Source organism: Rhagoletis pomonella, unplaced genomic scaffold (assembly GCF_013731165.1).
Source record: "Rhagoletis pomonella isolate Grant_MI unplaced genomic scaffold, Rhpom_1.0 Rhpom_scaffold_00001, whole genome shotgun sequence".
Taxonomy (NCBI): domain Eukaryota; kingdom Metazoa; phylum Arthropoda; class Insecta; order Diptera; family Tephritidae; genus Rhagoletis; species Rhagoletis pomonella.
Genome location: NW_023458555.1, coordinates 9,414,673 through 9,432,994, shown reverse-complemented (window position 1 = coordinate 9,432,994; position 18,322 = coordinate 9,414,673). Strand labels below are relative to the sequence as shown.

Below are 18,322 nucleotides of genomic sequence, written 5' to 3'. Positions count from 1 at the left end.
TGGATGTATACTATTTAAAAATGTGCGAGTAAATTCAGGAAGCTTAGAAAGTGTTTTTTTTTTAATCATAAAATGCATATGTATGTATGTATGCACAAACATAAGTAAGTAGTGAATTAAGAACATCAAAAAATTGTAAGGCAAATTTCAAAAAACTAAGCTCCAAATTAAAAATTTTACATTTTCAAATTCAAGCGCAGCTTTTAGATGTGAATTCTGTTACCTATAACTAAAAAAAAAAAAAACGAATGTACTTGAAAAACTTTACCATTCCATTAGATATGTACATATGTATGTATGTATATACAGGCAAAGCCCTCTTCTTGCTCATTTTTAAGTGCATACCATGCTCGCATCTTCTGCACAAGTACTTTTTTACACATGCATGTATGTCTGTACATTAGACCGTGCCACTTTACAAGCCGAACATTTTTTGCCGAACCTAGGGGTCGACTTTTTACATTTCTCGGTGACACAATATTCGGCAATACAACTCCTTTTTAAATAATCTAAAAAAAAATTACCTCAGCAAAAGTTTAAAGATTTTTGGAGGTCTTTAATTTACTGATATTAGGGTGGTACGTCATAGAAAAAATAGAAATTGTCTTGCAAAATACTTAAGACTCAAGTACGGTCTAATGTATATACACTACAACAATTATGATTGAGTTTATTTTTTGACTTTTTTTTTTTTGATTTTTCGCATTTACATCTTCCTCTCAACTACTCCTCGTCGATGTATTTACGATGATTTTTTTGGCGCTTATGCACATGAATAGATCTGCCAGTACGTTCAGTAGCCAGTTGAGCGTCGTGCAAGCCGTTTTCGATTTCAGCAAAAGCGCTGTTTGTTTTTGGATATAGCAAAACGGGAATACAACGGGTACGCCAATGCAGAAAATATATAAAAGTTTTTTATATTTGAAGTGTTTAATGTTTACTTTTGTGCAATTTCGACGTACATACATACAGACGTATGTATGTATGTACATACAAGTTTGGTGCAATAACAATTATTTGCATGTATGTTTGTTTGTGCCACTAGAATGGGTGTTGTTATTTTGTTGCAGTGTGGCAATCTCTTGCAGTTAAAGAAATTATGAAATTGTGCATGCCCACTGACATACATACATACATATGTATGTAAATATATAATAATTGTAAAACAATTTGGCAAATGCATTCGCCGTTTTATGTGTTGGCATTACGCAAATATTGTACATACATACAGTTGGAGTCAAAAGTTAGTATGCACCTTGTTCTAATATAAGTAATATTTACAATAATTTTCGTGCAACATTTTTCATTATTTTTTTTTTTATGAAAATATAGTGCATTCTAGTGCAGTTTCACACTTTTCATAAAATTCGCAAAAGTTTTAAAAAATTTCCTCAAAATTTCAAACATTCTATTCAGAATTTTTAGAAAATTTTTGAGTATGAATTTTTTTTTCAGCACATTCAATTTTAGTACAACAAAGTGCCAATGTCAAGTCAGTAAAATTACCGTTAACTTTTTAGAATTTCTTTTAAGGAGGGTGTTCCGCATTTTCTACCATATAACGATGATCAACGCGAATTTTTAGCGACGTGAAACTTCGAATAAAAAGTTTAAAATTTTAATGAAAATTTGTGAATTTTGTTAAAAGTGTGAAACTTTGATTTGTATGGTTTATCTTAAACGGTGTTCACATGAGGTGATTTCACAGGTAATTTTAGAAGCGATTAGTTGAATCATTGGAAGCGATTAGTTGAAAGGCCGTTTACACCAGGTGATTGTTGCTTTCAACTAAAAGTTGCCTGTAAAATCGTCTCATGTAAATACCATATTTATATAGAATGAACTAAAAATATTAAAAAAAAATTTATGAACAAATTTGTTCGTGAAAATAATTGTGAACATTAGTCTAAAACAAGATGTATACTAACTTTTGACTAGGACTGTATGTATGCTTACATATGACTGTCTGTTAGAAATGCACTTTGTGTGGCACGTTGTCTTCGATTGTAAATCATTTCTAAGTAAGGAAGTATTTATTTCTTCTCTTTGGGAGCCATATGAAAGAATTCGAGTATGTACTTCAAATTAAAAACTATGTACATTAGGGTGTATCTCACCTTATACAAAAAAATCATCATCATAGGTACTATTTTTCCATCTGAATTATAAATTGCATTACATTTTAAGATATTCGTCGCAATATTTCAGAAAAATATTAAGGCTTACGTGAGCTGAACAGATTTGAAAATACTTCGAAAAATCTCTTTATTTTGATTCCATTAATAATATTTTCAAAGATTTTTATGCAGACCTTTTAGGCTTAAACGCTTCTGTCATCTGAGGTGATTTTTTTTTTTTTTTTTTTAATAAATAGAAACTTGGTTTTTAAGGTATTTTCAAATCGTTCCAGCTCACGTAAATCTTTATATTTTTACAAAAAATTTTAACTTAAGTCTTTAAAGATGTTTGTTTGGAAGTGTGTTATGTATAGTTTGTAAGTCTTTAAATATAATAAATTGTATAGTTCCGGTGGAAAAACCGCTATATTTTATGGTGAGACACTCTAATGTACATACAAACATATACATATGTATAAGATCATAATTATAAAGTTCCACAACTTAAAAAGTATACGCACATGTATGTACATAAATAATAATAATTAAAAAGATAGATAATAAATACGCGAGACATGTTTTGTCGATTTTCGAGAGTCGAGTCGTATGGGTCGTAAACTTGGATGCTGTTGGTCGGTCGAATTTTTTTTAGTGAACGATGAAGATGCGTCCATTTCTTAGTCACGATAAGTCTCGTCACGTCTTTCTTGCATAAAGATCCGCTGTTGTTTTCTTTGCTTCTGTTATAGGAAGCAGCCAGATCCCTGATCATTGCCTGTTTTCTTAGTGTTTACCGTTCTTCTTGCCGGCATACTTCCAAATTACTACTTTAGGGAAAATAATCGCTTTTACCACCAGCCATACTCTCGTGCTCCAAACCCCAATTTATACGCTTTTATCATGGTTAGGTCCTCAAATCAATTTCCTATCCGGAATCGGGACTACTTATTTGACCTGTTCAGTTTTCTTCAATGTTGCGAAGCTTCAGGGGATACTTCCGGAAGATGGAAAACTGTTTCCTGGAAAATAGTACTAATTCAGATTATTTAGCAATTTTTCCTAAACATTCGAAAATACGCTAAAAACTTATTTGTTATGCAAATACATACATACATATGTGTGCACAGTATACCAAACAAAAGTGTGCAATAAACAAACCAAATGCGCCAGCAGCGAATATATATGCATGTATTTGTATTCCACTTACTACGCAATCGCAATTTTCACGCTAAGCGCTAAAGAAATGCGTAGCCGCTTTACAAATACTTCATTAGACCTGCTTTGCCAACGTTAACCTACTTTGCGATTGCGCACCAAGGACTCAAACTCTAAATTTTTTAACGAGCATTTTCACTTAGTAAGGGCTTGATATGCAGTTGCAAAGTAGTTAGTAAGTAAAATGGGAGTGCGAAGTAAATTTAAAAATAATAATTGTTATTAAAAATAGGTGAACGGGAAATTAAAAAATTAAATTTCATAAAAAAATATTATTATATATGCAAAAATAAACAGTTTTAAAAAGTTTTCAGTTGCTAAAAAATCGCGTTGATTTTTGGTAATTTTTCACGCAATTTATTATTTTTATTTTTGTATGATATATTGTAAGTCAGAAAAAAAATTATCAAAAATCAACGTGACTTCAAACTTGCACTTTATCATACTAGAATTTAATGGGCCATAAAACTGCATACTCAAAAAAAGTCTGATTAAAAAGTTTAAAATTTAGATGCAATTTTGCAGAATTTTTATAATTTTTGCACAAAGTTTGAATATGAATTCATATGATTTTTGTTAGATAATGAGCTATAATTTTATATAAAATAATAAATATTAAATAAACAACAGAAAAATAGATAAAAGATCTAAAATTGTCGCGTACCTATGTATCTGTCGACATTTGGCAAAACAACTTCTCTAGACGCAGTCATTTTCTCTGCAAAGCAGTAATCCATTGAGTTCTTATAATATATTTTTCTTTTTATTCATTAATGTGAGTACTTTATGATGCTACCATAATGAAAGTCAATTAAAATGTAAAATTATCAAATAGCAGTTCACTATATTTTACCCTAAATTCAAACCTACAGAAAGCACAGAAGCTGTTTTGTTCAAAAGTCCACAGATATGCACTTCCATCTCCTTGAGCTATTTTCTACTTAATTTAATCTACACTACTTGTTTACAGCTTCCAGCAGCAGAGTAATAGCCACTGTCTAAAATAAATTTAGCGTGTGACATAAATTAAATTCAAATACAAAGTCGAAAAAAAGCTTGTAAAAATACACAAATTATCTTCAATGTCCAGCAGCAGCAACAGCATTAGACATAACAATAGTAGCAACAATAGTTATTATAGCCGCAGCGACCGTGTCATCAGTAATCGCATGAGTAGAGTAACTGCTGCGCATGCGCAACCTGATCTCCGCATTAGACGCGTTTCACTACTCTCAATCATATCAAAGCTGCTGCTGCAATGCATTTTAATGGTAATTGTAATAACTTGCGCAGCTACGAGACTCGGCGCACATGCACAAGGTCAAATAACAGTGGATGATGACTTTCAACGTTTGTTGGGCAGGTGCAAAATGGGCAGCACCGAATTTGATGATTGCATGAAGGAGGTATTCAATGATTTGCGCGCCTATTTTCCGACTGGTGAGCGAAAGCAAAAGCAAAATTATGATAAAAAAAAAAAAAAAGTTCAAGGAATCATCGTCATCATTACCAAGTGCCCTATGTATTTATGTTTAATTTAATAGTTGGCACTGATTTACATACATACATAGATGTACCCTAGACTAGGTCGCGAAAAAAAGCTTATTATTACTTACTTGGAAAAGATTTTGAATTGATACAAATGTTCGTCCTTGTCAAGTATTAAAACATATCGTTGAAGATATTTTAAATAACTATACATTTCCCAAGGGCAGTCGTTATGTAAATCACTTCTATCCGAATAAATTCAAATCTAGTTATGCAGCACAAAACTAAAAATTGTACGTAATAAAAAGAAAATACAATTTCGCCATGTCCAGACGGAAAAATAACTCGTAAAGCAAGCTTTCAAATCAGGGCGGATAATAACAAACTTTATTCTTCCGCTAGGGACTGCCCCGTTCTAATGCAACTATGCAATTGCCGTAAGACATTAAAAATTCAAAATTTACGACCTCTTGAGGCCTAAAAGCACTTCATATTTTCATTTTACTCGCAGAAAGGTCTTGCTTCTACTCCACGGTCTTTGGCCATGATGACGACGAAATATTTTTTTTGCATGTTTCTAACAAATATCAACATCTCACTTCCCTCTCAGGTGTTCCCGCCTACAACATTAAACCTTTCGATCCTCATCGTTCACCTTTCGTGGAGTTGCGACGCGGCGATCAAAGCGGCTTCGGTGGTTTTAAACTAATTTTGCGCAACATTTCCGAATACGGCTGGGCGCAATCGGAGGTTACTAAATATCGCACAGACTATGCGAATAAACGCATCATATATGCTCAATATTTTCCAGAAAAAAGTTTAGAAGGTTGGTATGAGTTTTCTGGTAAAATACTGGGCACACAAATGAAGCGAAGCGGCTTTTGGAATATGACACTATACGATTACAGCCAGACGACTAGCGTGCGACGGCTTGGTGCACCCGGTGCGTTGTTGAAAGTACGTGTGGAAATCGATCGGATCGGTGGCTTAAAAATGCATGTCGCCAATGCGTTAGCACAGGGACGGGAGCGTTTGGATAATTTTGCTGATGGTGTCATAAATAGCATGTGGCCTATTGGTTTCCCCGTTATTAAGCCTATTATAAATGAATTGGTCAGTAGTGCATTTACCGACATATTCAATGAATCATTTCGCAAGTTTCCTATAGCGAAATTTTTAAGTTGATGCCACGTGTGTTTGTGTGCCTAAAATATTTGTTATCAGAATTGTTGTTACATATTGTATTAAACGATCTATTGTTTCGTTGGCTTACTTTTAGTGTGCTAGTTGATTTACATGATTAAAAAATGTATGTATGTAAGTGTTTATGTTTGATACAACACTTAATTTAGGTTTAGGAAAAAGATAAAAAAAAATACATGTTTAGAAAAAAGTGTTTTGTTCTTTGTTTCTAGCAAAGCAAGTATTGGGGTTAAAATACTTTCTCTTACAAATATTTTATACAGTAATTATTTAAGAAAAAATTTAAAACTCTCGTTTCTTAGGTCAACACTAGCCCACTAATAAAATATTGTTAAAAACTTAATTGTCGTCAAGGCTAGTGGCCACTTGCATTTCCATTTGTGAAAACTCGATTTTCTTATGCGAAATTTCGTCACTCTGTTCAAGCGGCTTGAAACTGCTGAATAATTTCCCCAGGGATATTGTACAGAAGGCCGATTTTTCAAGTTGCTGATTCACCGTGTCGACGAGCATTTGGTAGGCAGCCTCTGTTTCTGGTGTGAGTGGCACGTCTAGAATGGACAGCAGAGTAGAATTAAAAGCGTTTGTCCATATCAACAGGAAACACAATAGTTCAACTACTTATCAATTCGTTCACACTTACGTTTATGTTGATATTTGCTCAAATCGAACATATACTGAAAGTAGCTGAGCTGCTGGTACAAATTCCTTTCAGAGTATTGACGAACTAACGAACCAGTTTTGCAGAATGGACATATGGGTCGATTTCCCGTCGTCACATGCGTATAGAAACGTGTATTCTGATTACATGATGGATCATCACAGACGAGCCAGTTTTGATAAAAGCGTTTAATGTATGAGCGTATACTGAGCAATAAGCGATTACGTATGGCTACTATGTACTGATAAGGGGCAGTGCTGCAATCACTGTTAGCGCATTTTTGTAGCACTGCGTCGTATGAATTTGATGCATTCGGGCGAAAAGCGGTTGCGACGATATTCTCAGCTTTACAGGCAATGCATACAAATTTAAACTTATCGCATTCACGATATTTTTGCAAGGTAGTCTTTACAAGCGATTCACCAGTTGTATCTTCGGTGCGTTCTTGATGGGATCTGGGTTTAGAAGTTATCAAAAAAAAAAAAAATATATAAGAAATGAAAAATTAAAAATAAATTTAATAATCACACTACCTTTGTGCAGCGGCTCTAAATTTGCTCGGATCCAAACCCAATGACTCGGCCACACGACTTGCATCTGTGCCCTCCAACACATCCACCATGCGCGTCACCACCGGATGTATCTGGTGTGCCAGATAATATTGTGTGTCCAATTTTAGCGTCTCGCTGGACTTTACCTCATCCAAGTGATAACCGCGTTGTGTGGCCGGATTATTTGTGCCATCTAAACATATAACATAGTCCACCATGTCTCCTTTTTTATAGCGACGATTGCGTGTTGAGTTCATGCGCAGCGCTACTTGCACATGGGGCTGTGAGATAGCATTATTGAATTCTGTTGGCGCTTTGGAAAGCTGCTTTGTTATAGTGTACATCGGCAAAGGCACAGCCCCTGATTCGACTTGTCCTCGTATCTTTTCGAGATGTGAATGCACTGCATCTAATTTTTCGTCGAGTTGTTTCTCTGAGAGGATTTCATCGAGCACAATACGCCCAACCATAATTGCGAGCTGCGACCAATCGCGGCGTACAATATCAAGACCTTTTTGCTCCTGCACTTTAACCAGTGCACCTAAAAGTAGAATTGATTACATTTACATGCTTTAGTATAATTAATTTTTGCTTTCGGTGACTTCAAACTTACCAGTTTTCGGGTTTTTGTCCACTTTCACAGCGGCATACTTCTTCTTTTTTAACAACAACAAACAACTAAAGACGCCATCGATGCCCAATTCGACTTGCTTGTACATTTTGTTAACGCTCTGCTTGATACTACTGCCAATTGTGAACACTTGATCGTAGTCCAGTATGTTTGTATTCACCATTATGGAATCGGTATCACCGTACACCACTTCGTAGTTCATCTTTTGTACCAAGCTCTTTGTATTCAACAGTATCTCACGGCCCTTGTGCGTTACTAGCGCAGCTAAATGCTGTGCGGCAAAGCGCGAATGCCCCGCACCCAAACATCCATACATCGCATTCGCAGTAATCTTGAGCGCCCACTGACGAATATCGTACTGTTTGAGCTGCTCTGGTGGCATATCTGGTTTGGCCATCAGCTTCTTCACCTCGCGACGCGACTGCACCAAGCGACGCAACTGCTGGGGTAGTATACCAAGCTCTACACTGGGGTCAGGTAATTGTGGCAAATCCTCAGCGTTGTAAGGCTGTTGCACTGTGGTGAAACAAATGTTATACTCCTGTATTATACTGGGATACAGGGAATTGAAGTCCATCAGTAGAATGTATTTATCATAGAGGCCTGCTATAGGATCCAATACCATGCCGCCAGCGTAAGCTGCTTTTTTTCGTCCGCTACTTGCGGCCGCGGCGGTCGTATCATTCACCTCACCATCAATGATTGTGTTGTTATTATCGCTCCATTCACGCTTCTTTTTATCAGGTACTATGTAGTTCTTATCAGTGAAGGCGTGTAGCAACAAGAACTCAATGCGTTCGGAACGTCCATGTTGCAGCGTGCGTGTCATGGTGTTGCCGCAAATATTGGTGATTTGTAGTGCCAAAGGCAACAGATCCAGTTTATACATCATGCGAAGTACATAAGCAGCGTCCTGCATAGTCAGTGTTACCAGTTTCAGCACACCGTCGCCTGCGAAAAGAAAAACGTTTACATAGAGACATTGCAGATTTTAACCATTGTTAGAAGTCTTACCCGTTTCAAACATTTGCAATAAATCTTCATCGTTCACATCCATTCGTTCGTTTTCCTTAATTTCCAAAACTGCTTGGCACAGCGTTTGCAAATCATATGAACGCGCCTTGATTTTCTCCTCAGATGCTGTTCTTTTCACATCGCATACCATCCGACCGGCAAAGTGCTCGAGCCATTTGCGTCCACTAGTGTACGCAGACAAGCGCACACGACCCAAACGCGACCATTGCCCCACTTTGAGTGTTGCGATGCGATCGGTTATCACGTCCAATTGACAATCGATAGCATCGAATGTTACAATCAAATCGGCATCAATTTGCTGGTACATGGCCAGGAACCACATTAGCAGTGCGCGCTCGTTGTCGTGCTTTGCCACATTGATTGCCTTGAATTGTGCCAACTTTGCTTTGAGGTCGTAGGGCCATGCGGCCATCACGGGACGTGTAAAGCCGCACATGCTTCTGTTAAAAGCCGGCTGCGGTGCAGGTCGATCGATGTGAAATCGGTTATGCACTAACATGGAAATCATGCAAATCTCATTTTTCAAAGTTTTAGGATTGAGTGCAGTGCGTACATTTAGCGTGAGGAGCGTAAGTGGTGGTGGTGGTTGTGGTTTTGGATCTTCGGAAAGTGTGACGCCCTTGGGCTCGCTGACGCTAACATCAGTGTTACACCAGCTTATAGGTGCTGGGTTCGCACGGAATTGATTCAATGTCAACCAGCAAGGACCCTTTATTTTTCTGTCGAGCAAGAAGCGCTCCATTGCAGTAGTGTTAGCGCCGAATATGTGTGCAATCGAGTTGTATTTTTTCTTTAAATTTGGTGGAGGCTTCTTGCCGTCGTAATGTATCTGTAAGTAAAGATCAGTTTCTTTATTTGCATAAATTTAACTAAACTAAGTCGTACCTCCATGTAATCACAAACTTGTGGTACATCTATGCCGATTGAATGGTTACCAAAGTTCTTAGTAACTTTACGTGAGCGAAAACCATCCAATTTTAGCTCGACGGAGATGTCATCATCAAACTCTTTATAAAGATCGCTCAGTTGGACAAGTTTACCAGTTTGTTCTTTCGTAATTGGATCTAGCAACTGTATTAACAATAAAATAATAAAAGAAAAATATTGCTGTCATAGAAAAGTATTAATTTTTTTAGTGCTCACATATTTTCTTGGCAGCAGATACAGAATGCGATCGATCTTCTCCACACGCACACAAATCGACTTATTTTCTGCGGTGCGTCCAAAAAGAAAAACTTCACCCGGACATTTATTCGGATCTTCCCAAGCTTCCCAATACCAGAATTTTAAGGTGTCTGGCGCACTCGAACCCATCGATGCATTGCTTTCGCTTTTTGCACTTTCTGCTTCAAAATTGTCCATTTGACATATTTGCTCCCAGTTACTTAATAAGTTCTGCAAGTCGTCAGCATCTTTAGCTGGGGCTAAAGTTAGTTTTTTAACTGCATTTTTTTTCGATACGCTTTCAACTTTATCAAATCGATTTTCTTCGCTCTGCAAACAACTGAAATCCATATCATCGTCAGGAAAATCAGCTTCAGCCGTTTTTGTTTCTTTTAAAGGTGCGGTCTTCTCTACGTTTTTTTCGGGTTTCTTGTGCTCTACTGGCTTCTCTGCAGTCACCACCACACTTGCCTTCTTAAATGCCACTGGCTTTTCTGACTGTTCGGTAGCCGTTGTTTTTTCGTCCGTGCATCTAGGTTTTCCTACCGACTTTTTACTCGCCACTTGTACTTCTGATTGGTTTGCAGCCTCTGCTTTTTCGTCCTTGACTTTCGGTTTTTCTACAGACTTTTTATTCGCTACTGTTTGTTTCGGTTTGAGAATACGGTCTAATAATTCATCATCACTGGCTTCCTCGGGCTTTTTTACTGGTTCAGACATTTTAATATTATTTATGAAACTATTCATATACTCTTTGGCAAGCGCGGCATCTGATTTTCTAGTAGATTTACTTACAATCCTGGCAGGCGCTATAACACCTGTTGATTTCACTTCAGTCTCTGAAGCATTCTTAATGCCATTCGAAGTAGAACTCTTGGGATTTCCATGCATTTCACCTAAAATATCTGCCAATATGTTATCTTCCGCCAACGAAGTTACTTTGGTTTTCTTGGGAACGGCGTTACTGAACAGGTTGCGTATGGAACTTTTCCCCTTCACTGGTTTATCGCCTTCGCGTGGACGTTTCTTACTGTTTTTCTTATTTTTGTCCTTTTTATCATCAATTTCTTCCTCAGAGTATTCGTCTTCGTCCTCGAAGAAGTCGCGTCCGTCCTCGGCATAGCCAGTACCATCTACATTTTACAAAACAAATCAATCAACGCCAGTGAAGTAGTAAATGAAGCGCGGTAGACGACATACGTAAGTATGTAGTGCTTACCATCCTCAATCCAATCATTTCCGTATTTTTCCCTCGCTCGCTTCGCATATTCACGCTCATCCACCACTTCGTACACATCGTCCACTTCCTCTTTAACTTCATACTTATGCTTGCTGCCTTTCAGGTTCCTTAGCCGTTCCAGCGCAGCGAAGCGCCCTTCTTTGTCCACGCGTTGCCGTTTTGCTCTTGGTTCACCTGCCGAGAAAGAATACTTTTTACACAGTTTTTTTTTATCATTTTCATCGCAGTGATTACTTGGAGAGTCAGCCATATTGTTATATTTAATATGAATAAATATTTTGTTTAAATTTGTAAAAAGATTTCACAGACGCACGAATAAAAATAATTTACAATTTGCAGTGCTTGCCTTGCATAAAATCTGACAATTTTAAAAGTAAAGGCGGGAAAACCAAAACAAAAGGCGCACCTGACGCATGGTTGCATTTGAGTTAGAGGTGGGGAAGTGTGGTGGATTTTTTCGATGGTGTAAATGGTATCAAAAGAAGTTTATGCGATTATTAAAAAAAGTTATAAATTTAATTTGGTATAAGATGTTATTAACCCTAGAGTACTAACCTTATTTTTTATTCCTCTAAGTCTAACGTTCGCCTGTGAGGCTACTTTGAAAAAAGTGCAAATTTTGTTTTTTTTTAAACCTTAAATTTATTGAAAAATATGGGCTTAAAATTATTTCATATGTTTCTAAAGTAAAAAAATAAAATATTTTTAATAATTTTTTTTAATATTAATAATAATTCGTATTGAAAAATAATACCTATTTTATCATCTTTTTGAAAGGGGTAATTTAAAAAATAAAAAAATAAATATTTTAAAGCGCACGAACTCAAACAATCCATAAATTATCTTAAAGGTATTCGTATTTACTTTCACACTTAAAAGGAATTAATTGTTTATCTTCTCTATTGTGACTTGTACCTACAAATGAAATCGACTTTTTCGTATCACATTGGGCCCTATGAATAAAAACTAAGCTATTGATTTTTCTTAAAATTTCAAACCTTTTACGTAAATTTATTTGAATAAATCAAGCAAAAGGTTTGAAATCTTAAGAAAAAGCAGCTACTTAGTTTTTGTTTTATTCATATTCACTGTTTGTTTTATTCTTATTCACTGAAATCTTCTTCCGAATTGTCCTCACTATCGCTTCCATTCACGGGCGAAGCCAGGTAGGGGAAGGGGGATGCTCGAGCCCTCCCTAACTTTCAAATTTTCCATATATATATATATAATAGTACCCTGAAATGCCAGCTTAATAGGGTCGAGCAAAATTAATCTCTGTAGTGAGAGTAAAAAGTGAGTAACAACAAAAACTGCGGGAATAAAAAAGCATTTTGCCTGTAAAAAGGTCAACCATTGATCACTTGACACTTTTCATGATTTTACCAGAAGAAAAGGTTCGGGTAAAATCTTGCAACTTGATTCTCTACACAACTCACCAAAAATCGCTCGGATTTTGGAGGAATTTGGAGTACGGGATCATTTTTCCTTTGTAACTTCCTGCTAGTTTGTGTTAAAACCTGTTAGTTCGTGGAGTACTGGATATCAGACTAGGGCTGTTCAGGATGTTGTTCAGGGTGTGGATAGCACCCATAACTTCTATTATGTAATAATAATAATAGATTGGCGCATTTGTTAGTGTTTGGCCAAGCTTCTCCTCCGAATTGTGGCGTGCGCCTTGATGTTGTCATACAAAGCGGAGGGACCTACAGCTTTACGCCGACTCCGAACGGAGTAATACACTCGGAGGTTTGCCATTGCCTGCCGAGGGACGACCGCTGTTAAGAAAAAATCTTTTTCTATATTTTTTGCGATGTTGCTTTGACCAGGGCTTGAACCCAGGTCCTGATGAGGGAAGGCGCGCACTGCTTACCACTACACCACAGCGGCCGAACTACTATACGTATGTACATACAGTGCCGGACAAAAGTATTGGCACAGATAATTTTTCGCAATATAAGTTCTTTATTGTAATTTATTTTCAATATTTTTTAATAAAAATATAGTTCGTACTTCACCAAAAAACATAAAAACAAAATCTCTAAACTTTGTGCAAAACTCAGGAAAATTCAATAAATTTGCATACTAATTTGCAACTTCTTATTCAGATTTTTTAGAGAAATTCTAAGTATGTAGTTTTATAGCCCAACTAATTTTAGTATAACAAAGTGCAAGTTTGAAGTATCTAAAAAATTGCGTTGATTTTTGGACTTTTTTTTAGTAGGTGTTGCTCATTTTCGCCATACAAAAAATAATTGTCGAACATACTTTGTACGGAAGAACCTGACTGAAAAAAAAATTGCCAAAAATCAATGCGATTTTTAAGCACCTTCATGCTTGCACTTTGTTATACTAAAATTAGTTGAGCTATAAAACTGCATACTTAGAATTTTTCTAAAAAATCTGAATAGAAAGTTGCAAATAAGTATGCAAATTTATTGAATTTTCCTGAGTTTTGCACAAAATTTAGAGATTTAGTTTTTATGTTTTTTGGTGTAGGACGAACTATATATTTATAAAAAATTATCGAAAATAAATTAGAATAAAAAACTGTTGAGATATTGCGAAGAATTTTCTGTTCCAATACTTTTGTCCGGCACTGTATATTATTGTTGTTCTTCCACATAATTTTTCACTAAAACACGGCCTCTGGATCACTAACAGTTGGTGAATGTTAATTTGAAACTTTATTAATTTTCGTTACAATTTTATGTAAAATATTTAATTTTCAGCTATTAGCCTGTTCCCGTACTTTACGATTTGCAGGTTTTACAGGAACAGCTGTTTTCGCCTTTAATAAACCTTAGGTGAACATGGCGTACGGGAACGACTTTGGACTAAATCCTGCAAAACCTGCAAATTGTAGACGTTCTGGAACGCACTAAATATTTAAGTTTATTAATTTACATTTGCTAATTTTTTTTCCTAGCTTCACTATTTCATCTTTAAATAGCACTATTTCCGGTTCCTTATTGTGCTAGCGTTCATAACCACACAATATGTCAACGGTTTTATCATCGTTGAGTTGACTCAGTTGCGTTGCCTTAAACTCGAGCTCCTTTTCAAAGAGTATTTGTTCACGCAGCATCTCATCGCGTTCACGTTGCAACTTCATTTCGAGTAACTCCAAACGTTTTTGCTCCACTGCAATGCGATAACGGTGAAGTTCTTGTTGGCGTTGGCGGAAACCGCCCTGTGTCGGTGTGGACTTTGACTTGCCAGAGTCTTCGGGTATCTCCGCAACTGTTAGCTGTAGGCAATTTTCATCATTCTGTGGACCAGCTGCAGTCGTGGTGCGAAAACTCGATCTTCGTTTCGTTTGCAAACGTTCGTTATGCCGCTCAGGACTTTGTGTCGCTTTTGTCGTATTCCTGATGATGCATGTTTGCTGAATGCCATCCACTTTGTCCTTTGTCATTGCACAACAAAAGTCAGCGTCGAAGTCTGGCGTTTCGCCGATCTCGTTATCTCCCAGAAGCAAAAAATCGGTACATGAAGAATAGAGTACAGCCATTCTAGTAGTATCGGTTGAGTTATCTGTTAACTCCAGTACGCGTTCGTCAGAGTACTCTTGGGAGCTAACATCTTCTTCATTATTATCATCAGTACGTAGAGTCGCCGATTCCACTTCACTTTCATCAATCGTATTCAGCTGTGGATCCTCCACTGTGGCTTCTTGCTCCACTGGCAAACAAAACACCTCCAGCTTGATTGCTTCCTTTGCGCGTTCCTTCTGTAACGTATGTATATTTTCATAGGAAGGCACAGGTGTATTCGGTGTTTTATGGGAGTCCAGATCTTCTATAGAGCAATCGTAGAGATTACGCAAGTTGGGTGCATCCTCATCCTCATCATAATCTTCCTCTTCTTCGTTGTTCTGTTCGGCACTCATGGCCGCGACCATGCGATTCCAGTGTTTCTTCTTCGAAACTGCGCCTTTGTTGCGCGGATAGTTTTTGTCCATTTTGGCATAGCGATAATTGACCAACACTGTACGGTAAGTCTCCTTCTCAGGTGAAGGTATCCAACTTAGCTTTTGGCACAGCCGTGGTTTACAGCTATTGGCAGACTTTGTTCCGCTGGTCGTGGACGATGCAGTCTCGCCGTTATCGTTCATCTCTTCCTCTGGAAGAGAAATTGTGTCAGTGGAAAGAAGCAAAAGAGGAGGGAATGATGGAGTTACTTACGATTGCTGTTGCAAATATTCAAATTCATAATGTGCGATTGTCTTAACTGGTTTTTTAGTGAGCTAGATTTCCGAAAAGAGTTAAATTTTCGGTGTTTTTAAAATTTTGAAAAAGTATTAACAAAAAAAAATTATGTAGGTCCAATAATTTTGTTATCCAGCGATGATTTTTGATTAAAAGTTGAAATGTGGAATGACGAAATATCAAAGAGTTTGAAAACAATTTCAATACAAAATATGGAAGAAAGTAATTGAAGTAGGTGCAGTCAAAACTCGATAGCACTAACTAGACGAAAAGGTATCTTCGGTAGAAAAGAAGGGCTTACTCCTTCTACAAAAGGAAAGAAGCTGACCTTTTCAGATAGCGAAAAAGACTAATACTGGAACGTTGTAAACTTTACCGAGTAAGCTATAGAATTTACCAAGGACTATCCGCACCATTCCCTTATAAAGGATTTAGATTACCAGCATTATAATACAAATATAAACGCAGGAGCAAAATCAAACTGATTTCACGAACACCTTCTATGATGTCTCAGTGTGCAACCCGTACGCAAAGTAAGTAAGCTGAAGTTGAGGTGGCGTCTACTTACCGAAAGTTCCATAAGTTGAGCCTCGACACACTAGTTTTTTCAGACCGCCTGAAACCGGTTTTTCATCGGCGAGAAGGGGAAGAGAGTAGTAGTTTACCTCAGCAAATTCAGACGTTGAAAAAGCGGTGTGACTTCGGTCTGAAACACACACACATAGAAAAATCTCTTACTAACCCAACTATATACCGCATATGTACACAAGTACATAACCGGTTGCAGACGGTCTGAAAAAACTAGTGTATTTTCGCGTGTTAGTCTGCTCAGACTGTCTGAAGAGACTAATGCGTCGAGCATCGATTTCGATTGTGAGTGCCATAAGGCGCATATTCCCTTAATCAGGTTTCGTTACAAAGAGAAAAGAAATAATAATCAACGGGCTTAAGTTTATTTATGGCTTCAGATATCTCCATTAAATCGATGTTAGTAGTTTCCCTGATTTCCTTGAGCTGATTCTTTGCCTCACTTTGGTTTAAGATTTCGGTACTTCGGAAATGGTTCTATTGCTTTCAGCGGATCAAAAGGCGTCATATGTAGTCTAAGCTGCAAGTTCCTTAAACTAAGGCGGCTAAATTTGTAGGGGAGACTATAAGCGTATAGAACAGAGCGATTCTACGTGTAATTCTAAGCAAATTTGCCGAAGTAACCATGGGTCTAAAATGAATTTGGAGTTTGCCAAATTGCGAAAATAGGCTTCTTAGCATTTGTTGTAGCGTCGCAAAGAAGTGCTTAAAATTTGTAGAAAAACATGATTAAAGCGGTTCTTTTGGTATGAGGAATTCAGTTTCGCACTTATCTGTTCCTTAAAATTTCGACCAGTGGGCGCAACAGTGAAAACTTTTTCACATTTTCTTCGAAACCTTTTTTTTGCAATTTGGCAAACTATAAATTGATTTCAGACCCATGGTTTCTTCGGCAAAATTTCTTAGAACTACTCGTAGAATGCTCCTGTTATGCTATACTATACGCGCATAGTAAAAAACAAAAAAAAAAAAAATTGACCCGCCCTAACCTTCACCCCATCCATATTGCATTAGATTGTTTTCCCTCAACACACGTAGCTGATTTGTTATTTGGATGAATGGAATCCATCAAAATTAAATCAACGGACTCTTTTTTAAGTGCCATTTGGACACAAAGTACTTCCCACATCCGACCTAGTAAGATTTCACAAAACTCCTTGCGAGCTGCATTTGTTCTACATTTCTATGTCTTCGAGCTATGTAGTCCTATGTTGAACTCTTTTCAAATCGAAAGTATTTGGCCTTGTTGAAGGCGCCTTCGTGACTTCGCGACGTCGATCTAAGTGGACCTAAATATTAAGCTCACCAAAACTCCACGGCTGGGGGTTGGTTCGTGGCCGCTCTATAGGACAGGAGAGCTCGAAACATTTGGTCAGTAGTGAAATAATAGTGGTATTTGTTTGTTTGTTGTTTTTTTTTTTTGCAGAAGATAACGGGAGTTTTCAATGATTAGTTAATCCATAACTTACCATTAAATAAAAATTCAAACAAATGCAATTTAAATTTGTAAAGGGATTTCGCCTTAATTAATTTATTTTTTTTTTATTTCAACTCAAACTTTCGGGTGTATACATACATACATTTGAATGTATAATTGAACAAAAAATATCCATACATAATAATAATGCATTTTCCACTTGTTTTTTTGTTTTGTTTATAGTGTTTTTGTGTTTGAGTGTTTTGGTATGTTTGTATGTTTTGTGTTTGTTGTGAGCGTAGTATCCGTGTGCGCATGCGAGTCACAATTTGTTTAGTACGGATTTGTATTTTCTTCTCTCCTTGCTTTGCCTACCGTTTTTGCAAAAATTAACTACAATTCAATTTAAATATTTCTTGTTTCATCTTGTCATTAACATTTCGTAAAATATAACAAAAATATAAACGCTGGTATATAAATTACTAAAATTCACTAGTTGACCATTTTATGTTCTTACTTATGTAAATGTATATGTACATACATACATTTTTTTTTTTTAATAATTTTATCTAAAATTTTTTATACCAATAGAATAATGTTTGTTTATTATTCTTAGCTTGTGTTTAATGTTAAATTTTAAAAATTTACAACGATCAGTTTGGTTATAAATATTCATCAGCAGCAAATTATGTTGGTTTGCTGTTTTTTTTTCTTTTGTCTGTTTTACAAACGTAAAGTAAGGCCCTTAATGCTATTAAAACTAGGTATGCAAATTTTCATTTTGTTGAAATTTCAGAATATTTT

At 36.5% G+C, this 18,322-nt stretch overlaps 3 protein-coding genes across 3 annotated transcripts; 1 reads left to right on the top strand and 2 right to left on the bottom strand.

The window, feature by feature from the left end:
* The first annotated feature begins 802 nt into the window (after positions 1-802).
* On the top strand, positions 803-6,098 carry LOC118738294. Its single transcript, XM_036469220.1, has 3 exons — positions 803-883; positions 4,303-4,772; positions 5,431-6,098. Exons 2-3 carry the CDS (start codon positions 4,415-4,417, stop codon positions 6,003-6,005), a joined length of 933 nt encoding a protein of 310 aa, XP_036325113.1. The 5' UTR covers positions 803-883; positions 4,303-4,414; the 3' UTR covers positions 6,006-6,098.
* On the bottom strand, positions 6,006-11,672 carry LOC118738284 (DNA polymerase alpha catalytic subunit-like). The gene is made up of 9 exons (XM_036469212.1): positions 11,540-11,672; positions 11,285-11,479; positions 10,045-11,198; positions 9,787-9,972; positions 8,881-9,730; positions 7,849-8,817; positions 7,218-7,776; positions 6,667-7,139; positions 6,006-6,574 (listed from the first exon to the last, which is right to left on the bottom strand). Exons 1-9 carry the CDS (start codon positions 11,553-11,555, stop codon positions 6,363-6,365), a joined length of 4,614 nt encoding a protein of 1,537 aa, XP_036325105.1. The 5' UTR covers positions 11,556-11,672; the 3' UTR covers positions 6,006-6,362.
* A 2,522-nt stretch (positions 11,673-14,194) lies between these two features.
* On the bottom strand, positions 14,195-15,419 carry LOC118751749. The gene has a single exon (XM_036486568.1). It carries the CDS (start codon positions 15,417-15,419, stop codon positions 14,280-14,282), a length of 1,140 nt encoding a protein of 379 aa, XP_036342461.1. The 3' UTR covers positions 14,195-14,279.
* Positions 15,420-18,322: the final 2,903 nt, after the last annotated feature.